This window comes from Podarcis liolepis (genome assembly GCF_965112155.1).
Source record: "Podarcis liolepis genome assembly, chromosome: 13".
Lineage (NCBI taxonomy): Eukaryota > Metazoa > Chordata > Lepidosauria > Squamata > Lacertidae > Podarcis > Podarcis liolepis.
This window is the reverse complement of record NC_139573.1, coordinates 13,859,290-13,884,326: the sequence shown is the minus strand read 5'-3', so window position 1 is coordinate 13,884,326 and position 25,037 is coordinate 13,859,290. Positions and strand designations below refer to the sequence as shown.

Here is a 25,037-nt window from a genome sequence, read left to right as displayed (position 1 = left end):
AGGGATGGGAAAGCTGAAGAAGCTGCTTGAAACCACAAGATAAATATCAGGTGACAGATGGGCACCTCTGTCCCTATGAAGGTGGTCTATGGAATGGGGAAACTCAAGGTGTGACCCACCAGCTAGATCCTCTTCTCCACCCTCACTATGGATTTGTGATGTATACAAAAAATTGTAAAAGTATCATTAGCACACGTGTGAACCTATTGAAGTTACTGTGTGAACCTATTGAAGACACATTCAAACACCTTCTTGTAAAACGGATATAGTCTAAGACAAGCATGACCATAATTTCTGTTGAATCTGTAAAAGTGTCTGTAGAATTGAAATCACTCTTTTGTCCTGAAAGCATATGGATTCACTCTACAATTTGTATCTTTGGCTTTACGTATTAAACAGGAAAATTAGAAGATAAAATGTAGCACAATAGCATAATGTCTGAAATGCAAGAGTTCAAAATGTTTCTTAAACATGTGTATTTATCTTCCACATATAAATCTTACTTGTGGTATCTTGTAGGTACACAGGATAGGTGCTATGTTTGGACCAATATAAGAGTTTGGTCCTCCAATGACTGCAACTGGAGTATTCTCAGCATCACACTTGTAGTTAGGGATGAATTTGGCCCTTCTTGAGAGAAGTTCTATTGAAGCTTGAAAGGTCCACCTTTCACTAAAATGGCTGTTATACATGTGGAATCCGAGAGTAGCATTGGGCAAGACACAGGGATTTCCATTAATCTCCTTTACAGCAAATGCCAAGGCTAGGATTTGCTGGTAGAGCTGAGTCATCATCCTGTATTGAGAGTTGAAGGGTGCACCACAATATATTGTCATAAGATTAGATCTAGGGAAAATAATAATAATAATAATAATAATAATAATAATAATAATAATAATAATAATAATAATAATAATTTTAATCTATATAGTACTCTGCCCATCTGGCTAGGTTGCCACAGCCACTCTGGTTGGCTCCCAACACAGGAAAACATAATAAAACATCAAACATTAATAGTAACAATCTGATCCAATATAAAAGTCACAATAACTTTAAAATAAACAATTTATATCAAACAAAGCAACATTCAACAATCCGTCGGAATCTAATAGGAAACAGTAAAATTAAACTTCAGTCAATAATAAATACAGTTTGCACATCAATCACAATAAAGAAATACCAATCTATAATCAATAAAAATAACAGCCAGTCAAAATGCATAAAATACCGAAACCATACAAAATCACGTAAAAGGATCAATTGAGAAACAAAGACACAAAACATATGAAACTATTTTTTTTTAAAAAAATATACTATATCCCTGAACTCATCTCTTCCCAGCTGCTGCTGCTCCTGTTCTCAAAATCATATTCTATGATAGGGTTTGTTGGGCAAGACACCTGACACCTTGACTCTGACTGTCCCAGAGGCTTCCTAGAGGCCAGACCCAACCTGGGGCAGTCTGGGGCTGCTTCCACCTAACTCAGTCAAAGTCCAGGTCCACCCAAATTTGCCTGATTCATTTCAAGATTCAAACATTGTCTGAATCTGCTGCACAGCCCTAGCAACTCCTTCATGGTTTCTCTTTGTGTGTATTTGTGTGTTAGAGATGAAGCAATCTGTCATTTCTTTTTTCCTAATTTAATTTTCTGCATGATCACATCATGTTGCATTTATCCTAAAAAATCATCATGAAAATTCAGCAGTGATAGACATATCTTTAGAAAAGCTATCTTGTCAGGCAGAATACTAGGGTGAAACTTCAAGGATAATCCTGCAGACTAGAGGGGGATAAACAAGGAACATCCATATGACTTCATGTACTGGATGTATGCAGTGCCCTTTGAATTAAAATCACTTTATGTTAAGATGTCTTGAAAAAATACCTATTTTGTTCTGATTTCTTATATCTTTGTTTACAGGCTTAATCAATATGGGAATTTTTCAGAACCCCAAGTGAATTGTAAGATTTCTTTTTTAAAGATGCCATTCAAAATGTGACTTCATATTGCAGTCAAACCACTTTAAATCTGCCAGCAACATCAAAAATAGAAGAGAAATAAAAATGGCTTGCTAAACTCCCGTGCTGCATGAATTCATTACTTACGCATGGTGTCTCATAGCAAAACAGGATGGCCATGTGCAGACAAATATTAGAACTACATGCGTAAACACAAGATCAAATGGGGGTAGATTAAATGAATTGGTAGAACCACTGAAACTCCAATAATTTGCCACCCCACTGGGTATATCCAGTGGAAGTCCAACTCCAAGGACAAGGTTGGCTGTGAATATCATCATTTTAGAACATGGCTTTTAAAAATTCAACTACTTACATATGGTCATCTGAAAGTTCATGAGCTGGGTATTTTTCAAAGGTCATGGTGTTTGAAAAGATATAGATCTGAGAAATAATACCAGCAACGATGAGGTCACCTGCCTGGTAATATCTGTGAAGAATACGGACTGGCTCTCTGACAGAACACAGAGGAAGAGGAAGAAACTTGCACAAACCCTGTAGCGGCAGTAATACCACCTGCAATAAAAATACTACCATCTTGCAAGGGATTCTTTATTTCTGGCAAAAAATTAACTATTCTGCCATTGCTTTCAAATGATCCTGAGTAGCAAAGCCTGACTTGAATGGTCACTCCCTCAGATGATGCAAAGCCAGAATAGTACAATATATAAAAAGGGGTCACCACACTGATGAGTCTCTGTGTGTCTATATAACCAGCTCTGAATAGTTATTAACGAGACCTTCCTTTGCATATGGCCAGGATAAGTCCTGAGGGTATGGGAAGGATGCTATTATGAATAATGGGATAATTACAGGTGAGGTAATCGCTTGACTTGTGTTCTAGATTCTTTGCAAAATTACTAAAGAAAACATGTTTATTGCTTTTCAGCAAAAGTCTTCTCAGAGTCATTCTGAATGGGAGACCAAGAGAGTGAAGACTTCTGGGAGCAAAGATGGTTGGCTAGTCATCTACTGTTGACACTCCATTGTTAGATAGAACTATGTGGTGGTTAAGGATGGTGATAAATTATGACATGTGATCCGTCTGCTAATTGGAAATTTCGCTTGGTATGTGAGGTGACAGCTAGCTTAAGAAGAGGTCCTTTTTAACAGGCTGAAAACAAAACAAAAAGCATTTTATTATTATTTCCAACTAAGAAAGATTATTAATAGGGAAAGGTGTTCTGATTGTTAACTTTTCATTTTGTATTATTTTTAACGCTTCATCCCTTTTGTGAAAGTGCTGGCTTCAAAGTGAAACTGAAATCTGTGGGAAACTGTGGGAAGGAATGTGCTCCTCTGATAAGGAGAGAGACACAAGTGTTCAAGGCAGAGACTGCTAGGGTGGCAAATATACTGTTGAACATCCCCACTGAGTGTTCGCATCATGCAGCAATTATTGGATGAGCAAGTGAAGGAGCTCAGAGCTGAGATGATTAAAATGGTGAATAAATATGCATTAAATCTCCCATCTTCACCTTGAGATTTTCAAAGAGTTAACTCTTACAAAATTAAACACCTTTATTTCCCACAGAGGAAACATGAAGTGGTAAAGTTACTTTCAATTTCTTGGCTACACTTTAACTGATAAAAAGAAGAAAATAAAATTTCTTAGCATACAGAACTCCTTTGTTTAAAACATTCCCTTTCCTTTTTTGCAATATTTTTAATTATTTTTCAGTTACAAAAATCCAATGTAAGCTTTATTATATCAATACCAAATTACAATACCAATTCAAATACCAATCAATCAGATAGCCAGTTACCCAATTTAGGTGGCCCCCCATGTGCTAAATTTCAAGGTTTAATAATTCCCTTTAATTCTGCTTCCAAACTGTTATTCAGTCCACTTACAGTCCAATCTTAATAATAATCCCTTATCCAAAACTACAATCTTTTTAACTTCAATTCGTGTTGACACATTTAATAATTTATGAATCTGCAAGTGAAGCTCTCCTTTATTCTTCCAGTGTGTGGTATTTATTTTAACCAAATTATTCCCCTTTGTCCTTGCCAAATCATAGGTCTATCTTGGTTATTCCTGATCCCCATCATGCCTTGTGGCATTGTCTCGATGTCGTTCTAAAGAAATCTCTTCTTTTTTCAACACCTCTGGGTGTAGTTGCAAAGCTCTGTCACTGCTCTTCACCATTTCTTTTCAGTCTAGGAAAAGGAGTAGCCTCCCCGCCAAAGCCCTGGCACATCTCCAGGTTCTTCCTTCTCCGTCCAGCAAAAAAAACCCCCATAGCTATTATTACTCACAGAAGAGTGATCTGGCAACCTGGCAAAGCCTTGGCAAGTCCTTAAGCTCCAATTTTTCTCCGCTCAGCCAGAGATAAAGTGAAAGTTAACTCCACCCAGTTGTTATGAATTCCAAGCCTTTTAAAAATTATTCCATTTTATTTTATTTAGTTCTGTTTGGAATTGTAATCCATATCTGTATTCCTGTTTCCCCTCATCTTCACTTGCTACATAAAAAAGGTTTTTGGTATTCTTGGTGGGTTTGCTGAGTCATTTATGTAACTAAATAATCTGTAATGAACAGAAGAACCTCTGCTCCTTAATGGTGTCATAGGAGGGATACCAACAAGAAAGGGATACCTTTTGCACTCAGTGCCTCCCTGCCTCCCGCATTCCATGCTGGAGAGGGAGCCAGGTACCGAGATGAACTGCGAGTGCAGCCCATTTTCCCCATCATGGGAGAAAGTTTGCAAGGTTAATTACTCTCAATCATCCTTGTTTCATCTTTGCCAATGATCTCCCATTATGGTGGGAGCTGGCGCCATCAAGGCACCCAGAACCGGAAGCCTGTTTAAAACATTTTTAATTAGCGCATACATTTTATTCTGACTTCAGCCCATTCATGATCGACTTCTCTTCCCTTCTATTAAAAGCCAGAAAGCAGCTCAATCACAGAATGTAAATTTCCACCAGCAAAGAGAAAAACTATTCTCAGTCATAAATTATAGCCACCTCAGAGATAATTACAAAGGGGAGGCTTTGGCAAACCCCATGCCCTCGGGGTTTTTATGTGTTTTGGGGGTGAGAAGTTGATTCTTCCAGTCATGTCACTTAACTTTGTCAGGATTCCTGGGACCTGACAGCTTCTTGGTCTCCCAATAATAATAATAATAATTTATTATTTAAACCCCAACCTTCTGGCTGAGTTTCCCCAGCCACTCTGGGTTGCTTCCAATCAAGTATTAAAAACAATACAGCATTAAGGCACCTTTTTCAGAGCATCAGAGGTTAATCCCCAGCTCACACTTTTCTCCGGCGGGAATGCAATATTCTATATTTATGAATGGCTACCAACAATCAACACATCTAGAAAAAACCATATAAGGCAGCTGTTGAACACGTGCTTGCAAATATCCAACTGCTCACAAAGAAAAAAATCAGAAGATACAGCAAAGGACATTTATTATTTCTTTAATTTTTCTTCCTTATTAGCTGTTCCCTATTGTTCAGCTCAGGCCTCAGAATAATTATATAACATTTGGGGGAAAAGATGCAACCCAGCAACCCACCACCAGAGGCTAAGATGGAGAAGATCTCCACAGCTACCATATATTTTCCCTTGCTGCTCAGGTAGGAGGGAATAAAGGACAGCCAAACACTGCAGAAGACCAACATGCTAAAAGTGATAAACTTGGCTTCGTTGAAACTGTCCGGTAATTTCCTGGCGAGGAAAGCCACAACAAAACTCACAGTTGCCAGGCAGCTCATATAGATGAGGATACAGTAAAACATTGCCACACTCCCCTCGTTACATTCGAGTATGATTTCTTCCATCACGGAGTGCATGTCCACATCTGGGTATGGGGGAGAGGTTGCCAGCCACACAGTGCATATGCCTGCTTGGACTATGGAGCAGGAAAGGAGAATGGAGTGGCCTAGTCCTTTCCCCACCCATTTCCTCATCCTGGATTCTGGTTTTGTAGCCATGAAGGCCAAAACCACCGTGAAGGTTTTTGCCAGGACACAAGAAACAGCAGTTGAGAAGATGATACCAAAAGCTGTTTGCCGGAGGAGGCACGTCACCTTCTCAGGTCGGCCAATGAAGAGCAATGCACAAAGGAAGCAGAGCAGGAGAGAGATGAGGAGAGTGTAGGTGAGGTTTCGGTTGTTTGCAATGACAATGGGTGTGTCATGGTGTTTTATAAATGTACCTAGTACCAGAGCTGTGATCAAGGAAAGGGAAAGAGAGCAGCAGGCTAAACTGATGCCCAAAGGTTCTTCATAAGACAAGAAGCTTATATCCTTGGGTAGGCATCGATCACGGTTCTTACTTGGATATTCTTTGTCTGGGCATTTATTACAGTCATTCATATCTGGAAAAAAATAAGGAAATGACCTTTAGTTCATATCATGTCAGCTTCCTGAAATGTTGACTATCCGTCTGAGAACAAAAGAGCTCTGCTCAAATTAAAACACATGTTTAATACTGCCTGATGCTCTGTAACGTGGTATTGTTGCATTTAATCTGTTCAAAGATATTGGTCTGTAAACTGCAGAGCCAGGGCCATTCCTCCTCATGATTTTGGAACATATCATTATACTAGCCTGGGTGCAGCCTGTGTAAGTCAAAAGGAATGAAAATCCCCTTCTAGATTTGATTTGAACCACATACCATCCAACTACTCTCAATGCATAGTCATTCTCATTAGATCAGCATATTTAGATTATCTGAAGGGCAATGATCACAAAGATGCAGGATCTCACACACAGTAGATCATCTCCTCTTTTGAAAATTAAGTCAGCCGTCCTTACAGCACCTTTCAATGCTTAGTACTGAGTCTGGATCTATTTAACTATTTATTTCTCTTACCATCCTGGTTTGCAATCTTCCCCTCAGCACATGGGATGCAATCGTAGCAGCAAGGGGGATGTCCCTCCTTCACTTTCTTGCTGAATCCTGGAAGACATCTCTCAGTACAGACAGAAAGAGGCTGAATCTAATCCATAAATGAAACAGCAGAAGGTTCATCAGGAGACTAATTAGTTTGGAACCTTTTATGTTCTTGGGACTTTCCCTATGTTACTAAACTGACACAGCCTTTCAGTAATGTGTAATGGCTATACAAAGAGCCATTGCTTCTTTTCTTCTTAATAGTAGTAATGTTTGAAATTATGTGATATTCCCTCTATATTTCTCTAGGATGTGCGGTGCCCCATCTGTTCTGCAAAGATTGCTTTGTCCATTAAGGTACACTTTGAAGTTATTCTAGTTTCCCTGTTATTTTTGTTATAATTGTTACTTTTGAGTATTTTGTCCACTTGGTAGACAGTTCTAGAACTGATTTCGGTGCTGGTGAGTACATCTGTTCTTGGACCCATCAGATGCTGCCTGGAGAAGAGTTCCGAAAATGCTACCCAGAGTGGCTGGAAAACCCTACTAGGAATGGGGGTGGTATTATAGTTGGTGTTTTTTTAATTTTTGAGGAACACAATCTTTGTGAATTCCAATACAAAAATATTCTGGACAAATACATGAATTGGAAGGAAGCTATCAAAGCCCTAAGACCCTCCTTGGCATGTTGCAACACAATTCTGAGCATGTTAAAAAGAAAATGCTTTTGAATACATATTTTGAGATAACTCATTTTTCTAATGCTCTGTCTTCTTGCTCTTCACAACTTTTGTTCTCATGTCGCTCCCTCACTCTCTCATTCTTCACCACTTCTCCTTCCACCTCTTCCACTGGCACCCTGAGAAGATGAGTCTTCTCCTGCACCTGCTGCTGTCTGTTCTTAGTTTCTTCCTCTGGTATTATTATGCATACTTTCCCCAACTTTCTAGCAGGAAAGACAATTTCCTGGGGCTTATCAATTCATACATCATTTTTCACTCAGTCAGAAATCAGTACTTAATAAGTGTAAAGCAATCCCAATTTCTTTGGTTTATTTTACAATAGTTTTATTTTATACTTAGGATTCTGGTTAAAGTCTACTAGTGGAAAAAAATAATCCATTTAATTAGTCAAACTTACCACTTGTGTGCACTTTTTGATGTAAGTTTGCTTCAAGGTGAAAATGATCATGAAGATGATAGCTTCATGGTCTCTGAGCATGTATACCCTCTTGTGATGAGGAAATGAACCCAGAGGCTCTATTTAACTGACAGAAAACCTTCCCTCCTGTCTCCAGGCCCTTTCATAGAAAAACTGGTATTTGACCTGGACCTAATGACCCACATTCATATGATGAATTGTGTGATGCATAAACCACATTTGCTTGGATGTAGCTTGTAGTAGGGTCTGTGAATGGTTGGGATTAGGGTGAGAAAACCTAGCTTTTCTTATTTTCATCTGAACTAGGATCCTCCTAAAGTCTGTTCACACTGTTAGACTTGCTTAACTGTATTTTGTAGTAAAATGGTTCTTCTGTTTTGTAACCCCCTTAATAAAATATTTGCCTTTATTCTTTGTGTGGCTTCTAGCAGTAAGCTTTTGGCTCTTAATCTGGTACCTGGATGCTTTGGTCATATACCATTCCTCAACAGCAGCTCAGAAAAGAGTGAGAAAACATGCTGGTGGATAATGATTGTTTATTCAAAACTGACTCTCTTTTGAATTAGCAAACAATGCAACTCTACCTGGTTAAACCAACTGTGCCATGTGATGGCATCTTCATCAAGGATGAATGATTGATCTAGTGAAGCCTGAGGATTTATCCTCCCAACTCTCACTCTGTGCAAACTTTGGTTGGAGAATATAATCCAATTGATAATATCCAAGCTAGATGCTGCCTCTCCATTCTGGTTGATGAAGACCACATCTCCTGATGTATTGTTAAACGATTTGCTTCTCAGAAAGCGATGGAGCTAGATTGAAAGCAGAAGAGGCAATTGTTTGGAAAAGACTGCAGTCTAATGCAGGGCGGAGGATTAAGAAATGGTGGGGGTGATTCAGTCAACTGTCAGTGGATTCAGGTCCAATCATGGAGAGACTCAACCAGTTTTCTTTCACACACAGGCATCTCTCTCAGTCTTCCTTACAATCCTTCTCTGAGTGCCCACAAGTTAAATAGGTGTAGGTAGTGAGGTCCCCCCCCTCTCCCTCCATCCCTCTCCCTGAACATCACATAAGACACTGCAGTGGTGTGCTACACCTGCTCTAATGAAGGATTTGTTTGATATGGGATAGAGGGGATGCTGAAAATCTCTCTCAACCGTTACCACAGCTTCCTATCTATGAATGGCATGGGATCTCATTAAGCTGCAAAGCTTCTCTCATACAAATGCTTTATGCTCAAACACAGGGCAGTACCTGCTCAAAGAAGGACACAACCATCACTTCCCTTCCCTATAAGGTCTACTGCCAATTGCAAGCAGCACAATATCACCAACTCTGTCTGCAGAATCATAAATTTTGGGTTTTGCGAGTTGAGGATGTTCAGCCTTTACCTGCCAAAACTGTAGATTCTGATTCTTCCCTCTCCCTCTGTACGCCATTCCTCTGTGTCTGAGTCTGGATGCGAACATGGTATGTAAAGCATGGGCCATGGCGTAGACAGCACTATGGACGCTATAACTGTGGCCTGTCATGCTCATTTCAAAAAGGGATCCAGGAAGGCTCTCCAGCTTCTCTTCTCCGGTGCAAATATTCCCCTCCACCTTGTCTGCAGTGATATCTGGCAATACACATTCAAAGGTCTGTTGCCAGAAGTCCCTGATAAATCCGTCCCCATCTGTGCTGGAAGGGTTTCTGTGCAGAACATACTGATAAAATCCTGGTGGGTTTCTAAAGTGAATTTCAAAGGCTATAGAGCCACTGAATATTCCCGAATCCCAGTACCTTTGAAAGACAAATGAAGCAAACTCAACCTGGGCTGTTATTATCCATACTTTACTTTTAACATTATTTTTTATGTCATCATGTTCTGAAATGTATGGAAGCCATCTAAAAGTTGCCATGGAATAAGATTCTCCAGAGGCAACCACTACGTTAGCTTTGCTACTAAAAATTTTCTGGCTTATTATTGCCCCCTGACGTAGCATGTCATCAACTTCAGAAATAAAACTAAAATTGGGGATCCTTCCTAGGAATGCAAAGCAGACACCACTCTTGGTAAACATTGGGGAAATGGTTTGCACAAATCTTTCTCCATTGTCATTGTCTGTTGCAATGACTCCAATCCACGTCCACCTGAAATGCAGAAGCAAAGAGAGAATTCCCTCATACTGAAGGGCTTCTGAGGCTGCCATCTGGTAGAAGGGAAGCCCTGGGCTTTTATCATTCATCACTGGAGCAGAGCCATAAATAAGCTAAAGAGGGAATGGAGGAAGAGATGAGACACTGTAATATTTGCATTGTTCTTTCAAACTTTTAATATACCTTTTGTGGTGAATCCTGTTAGTCAGACATGCCCTTTGTCACCCACCAGGGGTTGCATGCCCTCTCTCATTTATACAAATGACACAGGTGCAGATTGGGTGAAAATTGGAATCTTCTCCAATTCCTGCTTGTTAAGCATTTGTTCTGTTGAGCAGAGAGGAACAATGTTCCTATTTTATCTTTATTTTTTAAAAGCTTATTCATGCTTGCAAAATTTGGTAGGGACTTTTATGAAGGATATAACTGATTGAAGGGACACACCATGCCCTAAAGAGAGGATTGCCCTGCACTGCTTTAGATATTATTTACTGCAGCCACGTCAGAATTGCATCTTGGGTTGGAATTGCAACATTTCTTTTGTGTAGCTTCTGTCACCTTCACAATGCACATATCCCAGCACAAAGCAGAACTGCCATTTCTGCTTCCTCTTTTTAAACTTCTTAGACATCATATGAACATTTATTTCACATTGGAGCCAGCTGCTCAGTACTATTACTATTCTCCTGCATAACTGGATTATATCTGCAATTTTCATACCTCCAGAGTATGTTTAATTTGAAAGCCCTTTCCCCCTAAACATTAACATATGGTGTTATGGCTGGTGATGAAGAAACCCCTTCTCCCATCATTGGCCTTTGGGATGTCCTTGAGGTGTGTGTTAGAGATTGGGGGTGTGACATATTTTTTCTGGTATTGCAGCCATTCTTATTTAGATTACTTTATTTTATTTTAACTCTGTATCTCCTTTATTATTTATCAATGCTCGGAAGGTGGTGTACATGGTTCTGCTCCCCATTTTATCATCACCCTGAAATGTTGCTGTGAATTCAGCCTCTTTCTTTGTGTAAGCTGATAGAGGTATTGTACGTAGGTGTCCTACCTGTGGAATCTTATAGATATCCAAAACTGTTGCCACATAAAAGGAGATTTCAGAATCAAGTCCCCCAATGACCCCTGCCAGATTATTTTCAACATCACATATATAATTAGGAACAAATTTCTCTTCCATGGATAAAAGTACCAGTGTGGCAAGATATGTGCTCCTTGCATTGGAATAGCTGTCATATAAGTGAAAGCCCAAGGTGATATTGGGTAGGATGTGAGGGTCTTCGTTGATCTCCTTGACTGCAAATGCCAAGGACACGATGTGCTGGTAAACCTTAGGCACCACCCTAGAATGAGAGTTGCAAATAGAAGGAACTGATATATCCTTTTACATATCAACACAGTAGTTAATCATGTCGAGTTCAGTGGAGTTAACTCCCAGTCCAGTGTATTGCTGAACAGTTCTTATAACAAGCTAGTTTTTCTTGATGTTTGCACAGAATCTCTTTTCTTGCAACTTGAATACATTGGGTTGGGTTCTACCCTCTGGAGCAAGAGAACACAAGCTTGCTCTGTCTTCTAGGTGACAGCCCTTGAGATACTTGAAAATGGCTATCACAACTGAACACAATTCGCCAGGTGAGGTCTGAGCAAGGCAAAAGAGAGCTGCTGTATGATTTCTTTTGATTGGGGCACTATACTTCTGTTGATGCAGACTCCTTGATCCTTTTCACATGTTATATTGGCATGCCAGGTGTTCCCCATTTTAGATTTGTGCAGCTGGTATTTCCTGCCTAAGTGCAGAAACTGACATTTGTCCCTATTGAAATTCATTTTGCTCATTTTGTCCCAGTTCTCCAATCTTAAGGCCAATGATATCTAGACCAGGGGTTGCTAATGTGGTGCCCATAGGAAACGTGGAACCCCTGAGCTCTTTCTCTGACACATCTAGGACTTTCCCTGACATTTAGAAAGTTTCTGAGCTCTCTCCTGTTAGACACCTTTCTTATTCATGAGGAAGTGACAGTGGTTGTAATTCACAGAATTCTATTCTTCATAATATATACCTTCAATGTGAAACAAACTTTAGCCTGAGTCAGAAAATGAAACGATATGAGCATTCAGGTTCAGTACAGGTGTTGCTGCTTTTTTAAATTCATTCTTACTAACACGTGTGTTCAAACCAAGTCTATCAAAACCAAGGCTGTTCAAAAGGGCTATCCCAGACATACAAATATATATACATTTCAATACAGCTGTATCCATTTCCCTATCGAGAAATGGGAGCTTCAAGACTATTCTCTTAATTCAGAAGACATTCCTATGTATTTTTACATCAGCATATGTCCCACTGAAATCAAAAGTGGTTATCCCTAGGTCAATGGGTAGAGGTTTGCAGCCTCAGTCATTATTCTGAGACTGCAACTCTAGGTTTGATCATTCCTGTACTGTAATAAATGAGTGGCTTAGTTCTTACACAAGCTTTTCAGGCAGCGCTGGTGGGGGTTCCTCAGTGAATGTTGCTGGAGAAGACATGATGCCACCATGGTAAACAATGCCACCAATGAGGAACTCTCCTGGCTGATGATATGTGTGAAGTGGACGGTGTGGACCTTGGAGCCTGCATTTTGCTAGGTGAGCCTGACATACTTTGTAAGAAAACAGTTGCAGCAGCAAGACGACTAAAACCACCATTCTCAATACAAAGGCAACTGTTTGTTCTACGCAGAAAAAACGTTTTATCTTCTCCAAGATAAATATGGTCTCATTTAAATGGTAGTTTATTTTCTTGAGAAGACACAATCTGGGAGTATCTAAAATGTGACTTGTGGATCACAAGTCTGTTTAATTCTAATTAATTTTAGTATACGTTGCATTAGGTTTGCCAGTGGCCACTGTACCTATAAGTCCACAGGGGTTTTTGAGAAACAGAAGCTCAAATTATAGCCCTGTTAATCATCATAGTTAATCATTCAATTATAGCCCATAGTTAATCATTCAATGCTAAGGAATCCCGCTGGAATTGCTGAAAAAAATGTTTTTGTCACATATTCAGAAATGTAATTTTAATTTCCCTTTCATTAGTTAATAAGGGATCAGTGGTGTATTGATGAAGTTAGAAGTTAGAACCTCATTAAAGAAGACCTTGTAACCCATGGAGTTTCTAAAATGTGTAGTCAGGATCTTGGAATTAGGGTCCCTTCCAGCTCTATGAGTCTAGGATACATGAACCACTGCTTCCCTTAATCAGAGTACTTTGTCAGGGGAAAGTCCAGGGAGAAGAGCTACATGGGCTCCTCTGTTGGCTTTGGGGAACAGTTTTGTGAAATAGACTTGTTCATGCTTTAATTCTTTCTTATAATAAGCTTTCCCCTGCTGTTTAACTCGGGCTTCACCAAAACAATATAACATTTGGGGAAGAAGATGCAGCCCAGTAATCCAAAACTAGAGGCCAAAATAGAAAAGATCTCCACAGCCACCATGTACTTTCCCTTGGTACTCAGGTAGGTAGGAACAAAGGACAGCCACACACTGCAAAAGACCAACATGCTGAAAGTGATGAACTTGGCTTCATTAAAACTGTCTGGTAACTTCCTAGCTAGGAAAGCCACAGTGAAACTGACAAGGGCCAGCATTCCCATGAAGCCTAGGACACAGTAGAACATGGTGACTGATCCTTCATTACATTGCAGTACAATTTCTTTAGTCATTGAGTGCTTGTCTAAATCAGGGAGTGGGGGAGCAACTATCAGCCAGGCACTACAAATCATCATTTGAATGAGGAAACTGAAAAGAACAATGGAGATGGCCAGATTTTCCCCCACCCATCTCCTCATTCTGGAGCCTGGCTTGGTAGCCATGAAAGCTAGAACCACTATAGTTGTTTTTGCTAAGATGCAAGACACTGCTACTGAGAAGATGACTCCAAAAGCAGTTTGTCGAAGGAGACAGGTTATTTTTGTGGGCTGGCCAATGAATAGCAAAGGACAAAGGAAGGAGAGAATGAGGGCTATGAGGAGAACATAGGTGAGGGTCCGATTGTTGGCTTTGACTATGGGAGTGTCTTTGTGTTTGATGAAGATCCTAAGCACAAAACCTGTAATGAAAGTCAATAAAAGAGCAAAAGTGACCAAACTGATTCCCAGAGGTTCATCATAAGACAGGAAGCTAATATCTTTTGGAAGACATATATCCTGGCCAATGTTTGGGTACTGATCTTCTGGACATTGAAAACAGTCATCCATGTCTGAAAATAAAACAAAAACATGTTTACTGAAGACTTTTAGAGTCTAGTGGTGGTAAGGGGAAAGCCTTTTTTTGTTTTATATCCCACTTCTTTACTCGACTCATCAAAGCAGTCAACAACATTTAGAAAACACAGCAGATCACAAAGCAAAACTACCAGCCCCTTGAAGCAGCACCAGACATCAGATGTTTGTTTCTTCAGTTAGCCCTGTCTTTAGCCAACTGAACCAGGCCGTGATGTGGTCTTTGCTTGTCTCTTTTGTTCTGTTATTCCTTCGCACAAGGCAAGTATCTGTTGGCCCATGTAGACTAGTCTACATTTCCCCCTCACATCTCTCTTTCAGTGTCATATTTGTGGAAATAATGCAGATAGCTGCACATTTCATAAACTACTTCAATATTTTGGTGGAATGCAATTAAATCTCAGCAGACTACCAACCCTCCAAGTGTATGTATTTTCCAGGGATTTCCCCGCTTTACTGAAGCTGTATCAGTTTCTGATTTGATCTCTGAATGTCCCACCTTTCCTTAGGATGTCCCTATTTTCATAGGAAAAATGTTGGAGGGTATGGTGGGATGTCCCTTTTTACTTCAGAGTAATGTTGAAGGGTATGGAGTTATCCGACACCCGAGCCTTCTGAAGGCAGCCCTAAATAGGGAAGATTTTTTTAAATGTCTAATATTTTATTATGTTTTATATATATTGGAAGCTGCACAGAGTGGCAACCGAGACAGATGGATGGGGCATAAATAGTAAAGTTATTGTTATTACTATTATGGAATAGGACATCCCTATTTTGATTAGAGACTAAAATTGGTGGTTCTACCCTTTCTTAACTGCAGCTTATTTTAAGGGTGAATCTCTGTGCATGATGAAGGTGAATAGAGGAAAGTTTTTGACAAGAAAGTACTGGCTCATGGTTTAAGCAGACCAGTGTTTGGTAAGGCTTTAGCTGAGCTGAGAGCATATACAGATTAAAGAAAATACAAGACTCATTAGCAGCCCAGAGTGACCTTCTTGAAGGTTTGTATACCCTAGGGAGGGTTAAAATCATGTTTGAAATAGGTAGCATACATACATCTCTATATAACATTTTAAAACTTTTCTTACCTTTCTGGTTAGAGATCTTTCCTTCTGGACATGGAATGCAATCATAGCAACAAAACGGTTTCCCTTCCTTCTTGGTCCTACTATAACCTGAACCGCAATGATCATTACATATAGAAATGGGCGAGGTCTGTCCATAAATATTAGAACATAATGTTTTAGGTAATATCATGAACATTAGAGAGTATTGTGAATGCAGTGGACTTTTAGAACCTCCATCATGACTTGAGTCCTTGGCTCACATTATGGTATGGTTTATTTATAAAACACTTTTTAGATCAAAGGCCACCAAACCAGTGAGCTACATAAATATAGCCATATATATGTCATTAAATCAAATAATAAATAGTCATTAAAATCTATAACACATTTTAAAACAAACCAAAGGAATGTACATCAAACAAAAGTGGTGGTATTAATTGTCATTAATTGCATCTTCACCATTCAATAGTAACTATAAAATGAGGATGTTTGACATGCCCCTGTGGAGAAGAGGACATATTTTGGGAACTGTCACAGAGAGCATCAATTCCCAGAATGCCATCCCCCAGGTTTCTTAGGGTGGCAGAAGTACCAAGAGGGACCTTTTGCTTATCTTTATACCGAAAAGAGTACTTATGGAAAGAGACAGGCCTTCAGATTTGTAGGGCCTCAATAACCTCATAAATAAATACATTATTTTTTTATTTATTAGATTATTGAGGCCTGGCATATATTATTTCTTTATTGATAAATTTATTTACCACCTTTCAGTAAAAGGTCAAAAAATGGTTAACAACACAAAACAGCAACTGCGCAACACAAACACTTAAAATAATTATTTTAATCAAATTCAAAACAAAAGTAAATGTCCATTGTAAGAAGTGTGTCGTCACCTGTTCCATTTATACTTCTACAGCCAACACTCAGCTTATTAGGGGTTTAAAGCTAAAGCTAAAGTTGCATATAATCAGGACACATTGGATTCAATGGTGGGTGTGATGGCCAAAGTCTCTCCCCCCCCCACCCGACTTCCACCCCCTTTTATTTATTTATTTTTATTAATTTTGCCAGGCACATAAAGCTGAATACCCACAAGTTAAATGTGTGATGTGTGTAAGTAGTGAGTTCTATCTCTCTCTTCTCTCTTCCACTCCCCCCCCCCTCTCTCTCTCTCTGTGTGTAGGTAAAAAGGTAAAGGTAAATGACTCCTGGATGGTTAAGTCCAGTCAAGGTGACTATGGGGTGCAATGCTCATCTCGCTTCAGGCCAAGAGAGTCGGCGTTTATCCACAGACAGCTTTGACCACATGACTAAACTGCTTCTGGCGCAACAGAACACCATGATAGAAGCCAGAGCGCATGGAAACACCATTTACCTTCCAGCCACAGTGGTAGCTATTTATCTACTTGCACTAGAATGCTTTTGAACTGCTAGGTTGGCAGAAGCTGGGACAGAACAGCAGGAGCCGACCCCATTGCACAGATTTGAACTATCTTCTTCCTGACCATGGGGCAGGTGATGGAACGAACCCTGAAAAGTGCAGAGAACCCACCTGGTTAAATTGTTTGGGCCATACAATGGCATCCTCATGAATGGTGAACGATTTTTCCTGGGTACCCAGAGAGTCTACCTTCCCAGCTTTGACTCTAAGAAAGGACTGATTTGGAAACATGAGCCAGTTTATAATGTCAAAGTAAGCAATTAATTTGCCATTTTCATCAAAGCGCACCTTTTCTCCTGCACTGTTGTTAAACGAAATACTTCTGAGAATGTGATGGAGCTAAATAATAAAAATAAGAAAGAACATATAAATGCTCTTATTATAGTATCATACAACACAGTGAAAATACATCCAAGGCTCAGGATTATGATCCCATGAAATCTTTGTGCAAGCTAATGTTAGAAATAGCAAAAGGTCACTTAAAATCCCAAAACATGGAATATTGGCCACATCTGCACCACTACTTTAACTTCTACTGTTTTGTGTTACACTAAAGAACTTTCCTCATTGTAGGCTTATCAAGAGACGTTAAGATTTCTTTATCAAGAGACCTCTACTATCTTTAAAAGACCACAGTCTCCATGGTTTAAGTCTGTGGTATGGATGTATCTATTGTGGAGTGAGGGATCGCGACTGCCAATGTTCATCTCCACCAAAGAACAGATGAACTTAAAACTAACCAAAGTTTTAATCAAATAAATGATGCCACCATCTTCTCCGATCCTCCGCAAGGAATGGTTGAATTACATACTGGACAAAATATCAGAGCAGCACAATGTTTTGGAACTCCCTCCACAAAAAAGATGCACAGCTGAACCTGCTACCTTGATTGCGGGGGGTGGAAAGAAATTATTTTACAAACTAAGAGGAGTTCTGTTAATCTCTGCTGCAGAGGGAAATTAAAGGCTTGAAGTATGGTAAAGGTTTTGTCTGAGATTAACTTTCTTGTTAATCTCATGGAAGGTTGATAAAGCTTGCCCATCATTTTTTCAGCAAAAGATACATAGGTATCTTCAGCTTTCATCTGATCGGGACATTACCTACCACAGTTGTTGAATTGGAAGTTCCCATCTTACTCCATCAGTCATTCCCCTGAGCTTGAATTCGGAGAAAACCATAGGCTAGATGTATTGTAAAGTTTTTCTCTGAGAATAATTTTCTTCTTAATCTCATGGAAGTTTAAGAAAGGTTGCCCATCCTCCCCCCCAAAAAAAAATATATGGAGGTATCTTCCGGACATTACCTGCCACGGTTGTGAATTTGGAAGCTCCCATCTTACACCCTCCGCCATTCTACTGAGCTTGAATTGTGATGAAACCATGGTGTGCAAAGCATGTGCCACTGCATAGACTGCATTGTAGATGGTATAGCTATGAGCAGTCATTTTCATTTCAAAAACAGACATGGGAAGTGCCTCCATCTTCTTCTCCCCAGTGCAAATTTGCCCACCTATATTATATGCCACAGAACTGGGGAATGAACAGTTAAATGACTCTTCCCAGAAGTCCTTGATAAAACCATCTTCTTTTTCTGTGCTTGGGTTCTTGATCTGAAGGAACTTCTGGAAAGCTAAGAGATTCACTGAGTGAATTGCAAGGGAAAGAGAACCATGAAAGAAACTTATGTCCCAATTTCTTTGAAATGGAAATGATGTGATATCCATCTGGGCTGTCAGGAACCAGACTTTGCCCTTGGTCCTCATTGGTATATTTTCAAATTGTACAACTTGGGGCACCATTTTCAATGCCATCATGGCCTGAATTTCTCCATGTACAACCACAACATTTGTAGTGCTTCCCATAATAACACTGACACAGTGAAAGCCCTCCCCCACCATGTCAGTGATACCACTGGATGTTGTTTGTTTGGGGAATTTTTCTATGAAGTCAAAGCAGATGCCACTCTGGGAAAACATTGGGAGTACATTCTCTATAAACCCTTCTGTATTTTCCCCATCTTGAGAAACCACTCCAATCCATGTCCACTGGAAATGCAGCAGTATCTTGATGATTCCTCTATATTGATGGTCTCCATTTGGAAACATCTGGTGGAAGAATACTCCTTGAGATTGTTTATTCATGACTGGGGAAGAACCATATATAAGCTAAGGATTTTTAAAAAAAGAAGTAAGGGAGGAAAGTGATTTTCAATTTTAAAAAGTTGCTTTTGTGTATTTGTGTTGTGTGTGTGAATTTTTAGTGAGAGGCTTGCCATTTTGTCCAAACATCATTGGAAACCCAATCCATCCTTCAATGTTTATATAAGGGGGATTAATGTGAATGAAAGCCAATTGCTTCTATCAGTGAGAGGCAATGCCACACAAAGATATGTATGACCCACTACTATGAGACTGCGGAGAGCAGCTCATTTTACATTTTGTGTTCAAACAACAAATTTTATCTTGAAGCTGCTCACAATAGTGACAGCATTATTACAATTTTTTTTAAAAAAATATTACACTCAGCATAACAATGCAAACTCACAGTGATTAAAAAAAATTGGAAATAGCTGCTGCATGAGTGAATTCTCCAATGATGAGTGGAGGATACAGTCCTGCCAGGGTCACCTTCTACTGTTCATTTTTGGCAGGGACTATACTGGTGAGGCAGATCCTACAGATTGCAAGATTGAATTCTCTGCTTACTTGCCGGGGTCTACTTTCCCTGTGCATTCCCTGCAAAGAATACTCCAAGGAAGCAGACCCTTGCAAGCAGCAGGATTGAAACCTCAGCTCACCAGATGCTCTGCCTAGGGGATTCTACTGCTCCATCTGATTGTGTGTTTCAGTCCACTGTTTGGTACAGCTGACAAATCTTCCGACCCAAGACCCTGTCCCCGACATCCTAAGAGCACTCCTGGGGGCCAGACTGAATTTGGGACTGTCTCTACCTAACTCATCTCATTCCACCCAAATTGGCCAAATTAAGTTCAAGATTTGGGCTTTGGCTGAATCTGATGCACCATCCTTACAACTCCTCCTTTATTGCTCTCTCTGTGTATTCATGTGTCAGCGATGGATAGATCTGTCAATATTTAATCCCAGTTTGGTATTTTTAAATCTTATGTTTAATTCTCCATGCAACCACATCAATTAGCTTTTTTAAAAAAGCCTCATGAAAATTCATAAATACAAATCTTATATACTATTTTCCCTTACATGCACATTTTTGCAAAGCAATTTCACTAATACATTGCATTTTAATGTTATTTTTACTAACGTGCATTTTTATGCACAGTTTAGCTTCCTCTATGCATTTTTGACACATTGTTTGACAGGATACATTCTTTGCACAATTCGGGGAAGTGTGAATTTTGGAGAATGGCTGCATTTGATTTCATGTATTGCTTCTGAAAGCGTGAATTCGGTGAAATTCAGGTGTGAATGAATTTGCATCTTACTTGTGGTATCTTGTAGGTAGACAGGATGGGTGCCATATGAAGACAGACATTAGAGTTAGGTCCCCCAATGACTGCTATTGGAGTGCTCTCAGCATCACATTTATAATTCGGGATGACCTTGGCCCTTCTTGAGAGAAGCTCTATTGAGGCTTCATAGGTCCAGCTTGCACTGAAATGGCTGTTATAAATGTGGAAGCCCAGGGTGACGTTGGGCAAGATCTGGGGATTTTCATTGATCTCCTTTACAGCAAATGCCAAGGCCAGGATGTGCTGGTAGAGGTGAGTCAGCACCCTGTATTGAGAGTTACATGCCACATTACAGTTCATCTGCTTCAGATCATAACATTGACTTCTTTTCAGTGCAGTATCCAATTCAAAAATAGTTTGTAATCTCACATTTCCCAGGTGTGTAAAAGAAGACTAGATTATAAAACAGTATGTGAATCAGTAGTATATGTGGTCACCTAATAATAATAATAATAATAATACTAATTTATAATTTATACCCTGACCTTCTGGTTGGGTTTCCCCAGCCACTCTGGGCGGCTTCCAGCAAAACACTAAAATACAATAACCTATTAAACATTAAAAGCTTCCCTAAACAGGGCTGCCTTCAGATGTCTTCTAAAAGTTTGGTAGTTATTTTTCTCTTTGATATGCATGAACACACACACAAGCAGATGTGCACAGACCTTCTCCCCACATTTCCACTGACTTGATCAGGTTAGTATGTGTGCAAGCAAGAATTCCTATAAGCAGAAAAATGACTCCTCCTCTATTCTTTAAAGGATTACTATACCCAACAGTGAACGTGCTTTTTTATCCACTGCTACAACTACTTAGGCTTTAGTGAAGGGGGAGGGCTAAGAAAATAATAGTTGAACTTGGCTTATGCGTTAGCTGCTCTGCACTAGGAAATACATTAAATTTTTCAAGATGCATTATACCTCCACTTTTTCCTACCAAATTGAGTAGGAAAGCTTAACGATCTGTTTACAATACCCCAATTTAAATCAGTTCCAGGAGTTCTGTCAAATCTCCCAAAGTGAAATGGAGAGAGAACACAAATATTATCTTGCCTAATACACTGTTTATTGCCATATTGAGTTTACATAACTTTCAGAGGATGGGTTTAGATATCAGATTCCTGCTTGTATAAATGTAAGATCAAATGCGGTGGATGTAAGGAAATGAGGGTCAAATTATTTGTCAGACCACTAGAGCTAAATCCAAGTGAAGTCCAACAGGCAGCCTGGGTATGTTATAAATTTTGGGGGGGTATAATATATTTGTTTGTTTTCTAAATTCAGCTACTTACATATGGTCATCTGAAAATTCCTGAGATCGGTGTTTTTCAAAGGATAGGGTATCTGAAAATATGTAGATCTGAGAAATAATGCCAGCAATGATGAGATCTCCTGATTGATAATATTTGTGAAGAATAGGGACAGGTTCTCTGATGGAACATTGAGAAATATGCAGAAACGTGCACATCCCCTGCACCAACAGTAAGAGCACCAGCAACCGAAACACTACCATCTTGAAAGGGATTATTCATTTAGGCACAAGTTCACCTCATCTGTTACTGCCATTCCAGTGATCCTGAGCAGCAAAGCCGAACTTGTATGGTCACTCACTCAGCTGATTCAAAGCCAGACTGATGAGTCTCTGTATGTCTGTAGACTGAACTCTGTATATTTCAAAGTTATTCATTAGACACTCTAGTCTCATTTTTATCATTCTGCATGTGGACAAAGGAGGTCCCTAGGGAAGGGAAGAAGATGTAATTTTGAATAATTTGGTAATTACAGACGTAATCACTTGCTCTGAGTTACAGATTCTCTGTAATAATATATCAAAAACATGTTCATCACATCTCAGCCAAGTCTTTTCTTAAATGGGAGAGATAGGTGCTAGGTCCCTTCTTTTATTCAAACACACTGGCTGGGATGGCTGTAAATTTATTTACAGAATACTACTATTCCCCTCCCGGGGGGGGGGGAGAGGGGGGATCACCTACTTACATATGGCCATCTGAAAATTCCTGAGATGGGTGTTTTTCAAAGGTTAGGGTATCTGAAAATATATAGACCTGTGAAATAATGCCAGCAATGATGAGATCTCCTGACTGATAATATTTGTGAAGAATAGGGACAGGTTCTCTGATGGAACACTGAGGAAGAGGAAGAAACTTGCACATCCCCTGCAGTGGCAGTAAGAGCACGAGCAACCTAAACACTACCATCTTGCAAGGGATTATTCATGTAGGCACAAGTTCACCTCTTCTGTTACTATCATTCAAGTGACTGTGAGTTGTAGAGACTAACTTGAATGGTCACTCACACAGCTGATTCAAAGCCAGACTCATTATTCTCTGTATATCTATAGACACAACCATGTATAGTTCATAGTCATATTAATAAGACCCTCCATTCTTAGTTTCATCATTTGCATGTGGGCACAGAAAAGGGAAGGGGAGAAGATGTAATTCTGAATAATTACAGGAGAGGTAATCACTTGCTTTGAATTACAGTTTCTGTGTAATATTTTAAAGAAAACATATTTATCCTATCTCAGCCAAAGCCAATCAAGCACAGTAATCCCATGGGCATTGAACCAACACCAGCTGATGGCATGGCTCCCCAAATCTCTTTTCTGATGAGAGAAGATTTTGCATCTCATTTGGAAAGCCAAGACCCAGGGTCTAGAGCAGTGTTTCCCAAACCTTTTTGGGCAACGGCACACCTGTTTACTGAAAAAAAATCTCGCGGCACACCACCATTAAAGCCCCGCCCCGTGACGTCAGCGCGCAGCGTCACGCCGGGAGGGACGCACGAAAGTGAAAGTTTTTTCCCTCCCCCTTGCCGGGGAACCTCCAAGCTTTGGGGGTGGGAGGAGGCAGCAGAGCGAGGGACTGAGGGACGGCGGCAACTGAGGCGGCGGCGGCTGTTGTGGTGGTGGCGGCGATAGCGGGCGGAGGAGGTGGCGGCGGCGGGGCTTGAGGAGCCGTCGCCGGGAGTTGCTGCTGCTGTTGTTGCTGCTGCTGCCCGGACATGCCGGCCTCCTCCTCCTCCGCTGTCTCGCGCTCCTCCCTTTTGCACGCGCTGCCCTGCCGCTCGGCACCACCACCGCGGAGCCGCCCCCGGCTCGACGCGGATCCTCGCCGCCGCCGCCTCTCACCGCCCGACTCGCCCGCCTCCCTCCCACGGCACACCAGCCAATGTCTCACGGCACAGTAGTGTGCCGCGGAACACCGGTTGGGAAACACTGGTCTAGAGGTAGAATGGGGAGGCACACAATGGCAAATGCTTGAAGTCCAGTGTGAAGTTTGCACAGTCTGTGTTGATTTGAGGAGCCATGTCATCAGCTGGTGTTGGTCCACTGTGCTTCATTAAGTCCAGGGTCAACACAGCCATCTACCAGGAGATTTTGGAGCACTTCATGCTTTCTTCCACAGACAAGCTTTATGGGGATGCTGACTTCATTTTCCAGCAGGACTTTGGCACCTGCCCACACTGCCAAAAGTACCAAAGAAAGGAGAGGATGAGAGAGGACAGGAGAACATAGGTGAGGTTCCAATCATTAGCTTTTACTATGGGAGTGTCCTGGTGCTTGATGAATATTCCAAGAACCAAAGTTATGATTAAAGAAAATAAAACGGCAGATGTGTTCAAAATGATCCCCAGGGGTTTGCTGTAAGTCAGGAAGGTTATGTATTTTGGGAGGCATCCATCTTGGCCAATGTTTGGATAATGATCTTCTGCACACTGAAAACAATCATCCATGTCTGAAATCAAATATGAAAAATAGATATAAAATGGTATTTAAGTATGGCATTCTGTTCCTGAATGAGGGTAGTGAACTTGAAATATCAAAAGTTAATTTTGCAGTAAGAATAATAGGAAATTCTGCATATTGAGCATAATCTGAGCTCAATGGCATCAAGGGCCTTCTTTCTCGTGGGTTCCAAGCAAATCCAGAAATATAAACAAATGAAAAACAATCCTGCTAGCAGCTGAAGGTTTCAGAGGCCTCTGTGTCTATTGATTTGTGTCTTTGGGGGTGGAGCTTGCAGAGTCTTTTTTTTTAACTGATCCAACGCACTGGTATTCTTATCCTCTTTGGATTTATCTGATATTCTTTCAGCCACCCACATTACCTCATGTGAAGTATGTGGAAGAGAGCCCTGGATCATTTGACCATTTTATTTGATCTCTTTGCCTCCTATAAAAACTGCACAAGACACTCTCTGATTAAAGTTTAAAGAACAAGTAACTTTGACTTAGCAAACTTGCAGTTGCAAAATATTATGTTCAATGCAGGTAGGTGATAGTTAAATTGCTAATACATTTTACAAAGATTAAACTCTTACAGACTGACTAACTCTCAGGCAGACAGCAGCACAACAGAACAAAGCTGCTGCTCTAACTGTTAAGACTGTTGAACTAACTGCCACAACTGCCACAGAGTGGATGACATCCCAGAGTTCTACTGTTCTTTCCATTAACCCTTTACACATGTGAATGTTAGAGCAATTAGTTTAAGTATTTAAAACGCTGATGGGAGCCAGGTAGATTGTAGTCAATCTATTTATAAAATAGAATACACCCATTTGTTA

At 40.2% G+C, this 25,037-nt stretch overlaps 2 protein-coding genes and 1 long non-coding RNA gene across 4 annotated transcripts; all 3 read right to left on the bottom strand.

Annotated features, from left to right (window-relative positions):
- Window positions 1-428: 428 nt before the first annotated feature.
- On the bottom strand, window positions 429-10,552 carry LOC310691371 (vomeronasal type-2 receptor 26-like; the record flags this gene model as incomplete). Of its 2 annotated transcripts, XM_083471149.1 has the most annotated exons (4): window positions 9,428-10,552; window positions 8,618-8,845; window positions 6,852-6,978; window positions 5,453-6,354 (listed from the first exon to the last, which is right to left on the bottom strand). In XM_083471149.1, exons 1-4 carry the CDS (start codon window positions 10,262-10,264, stop codon window positions 5,453-5,455), a joined length of 2,094 nt encoding a protein of 697 aa, XP_083327275.1. In that variant the 5' UTR covers window positions 10,265-10,552. The 2 variants fall into 2 exon arrangements, 1 of the variants encoding a protein (XP_083327275.1); XR_014518483.1 differs by lacking the exons at window positions 5,453-6,354; window positions 8,618-8,845; window positions 9,428-10,552 and adding an exon at window positions 429-795 and having other exon boundaries at window positions 6,852-7,039.
- Window positions 10,553-13,176: 2,624 nt separating this feature from the next.
- Window positions 13,177-21,958, bottom strand: LOC310691561 (vomeronasal type-2 receptor 26-like; the record flags this gene model as incomplete). Its single annotated transcript, XM_083471422.1, has 5 exons — window positions 13,177-14,430; window positions 15,541-15,667; window positions 17,072-17,299; window positions 20,420-20,711; window positions 21,738-21,958. The coding sequence occupies 5 exons, from the start codon at window positions 21,956-21,958 to the stop codon at window positions 13,529-13,531; spliced, it is 1,770 nt and encodes a 589-aa protein (XP_083327548.1). The 3' UTR covers window positions 13,177-13,528.
- Window positions 21,959-23,987: 2,029 nt separating this feature from the next.
- LOC310691485 lies at window positions 23,988-24,842 on the bottom strand. The gene is made up of 2 exons (XR_014518514.1): window positions 24,579-24,842; window positions 23,988-24,206 (listed from the first exon to the last, which is right to left on the bottom strand). It is a non-coding gene; the product is annotated as an uncharacterized lncRNA (long non-coding RNA).
- Window positions 24,843-25,037: the final 195 nt, after the last annotated feature.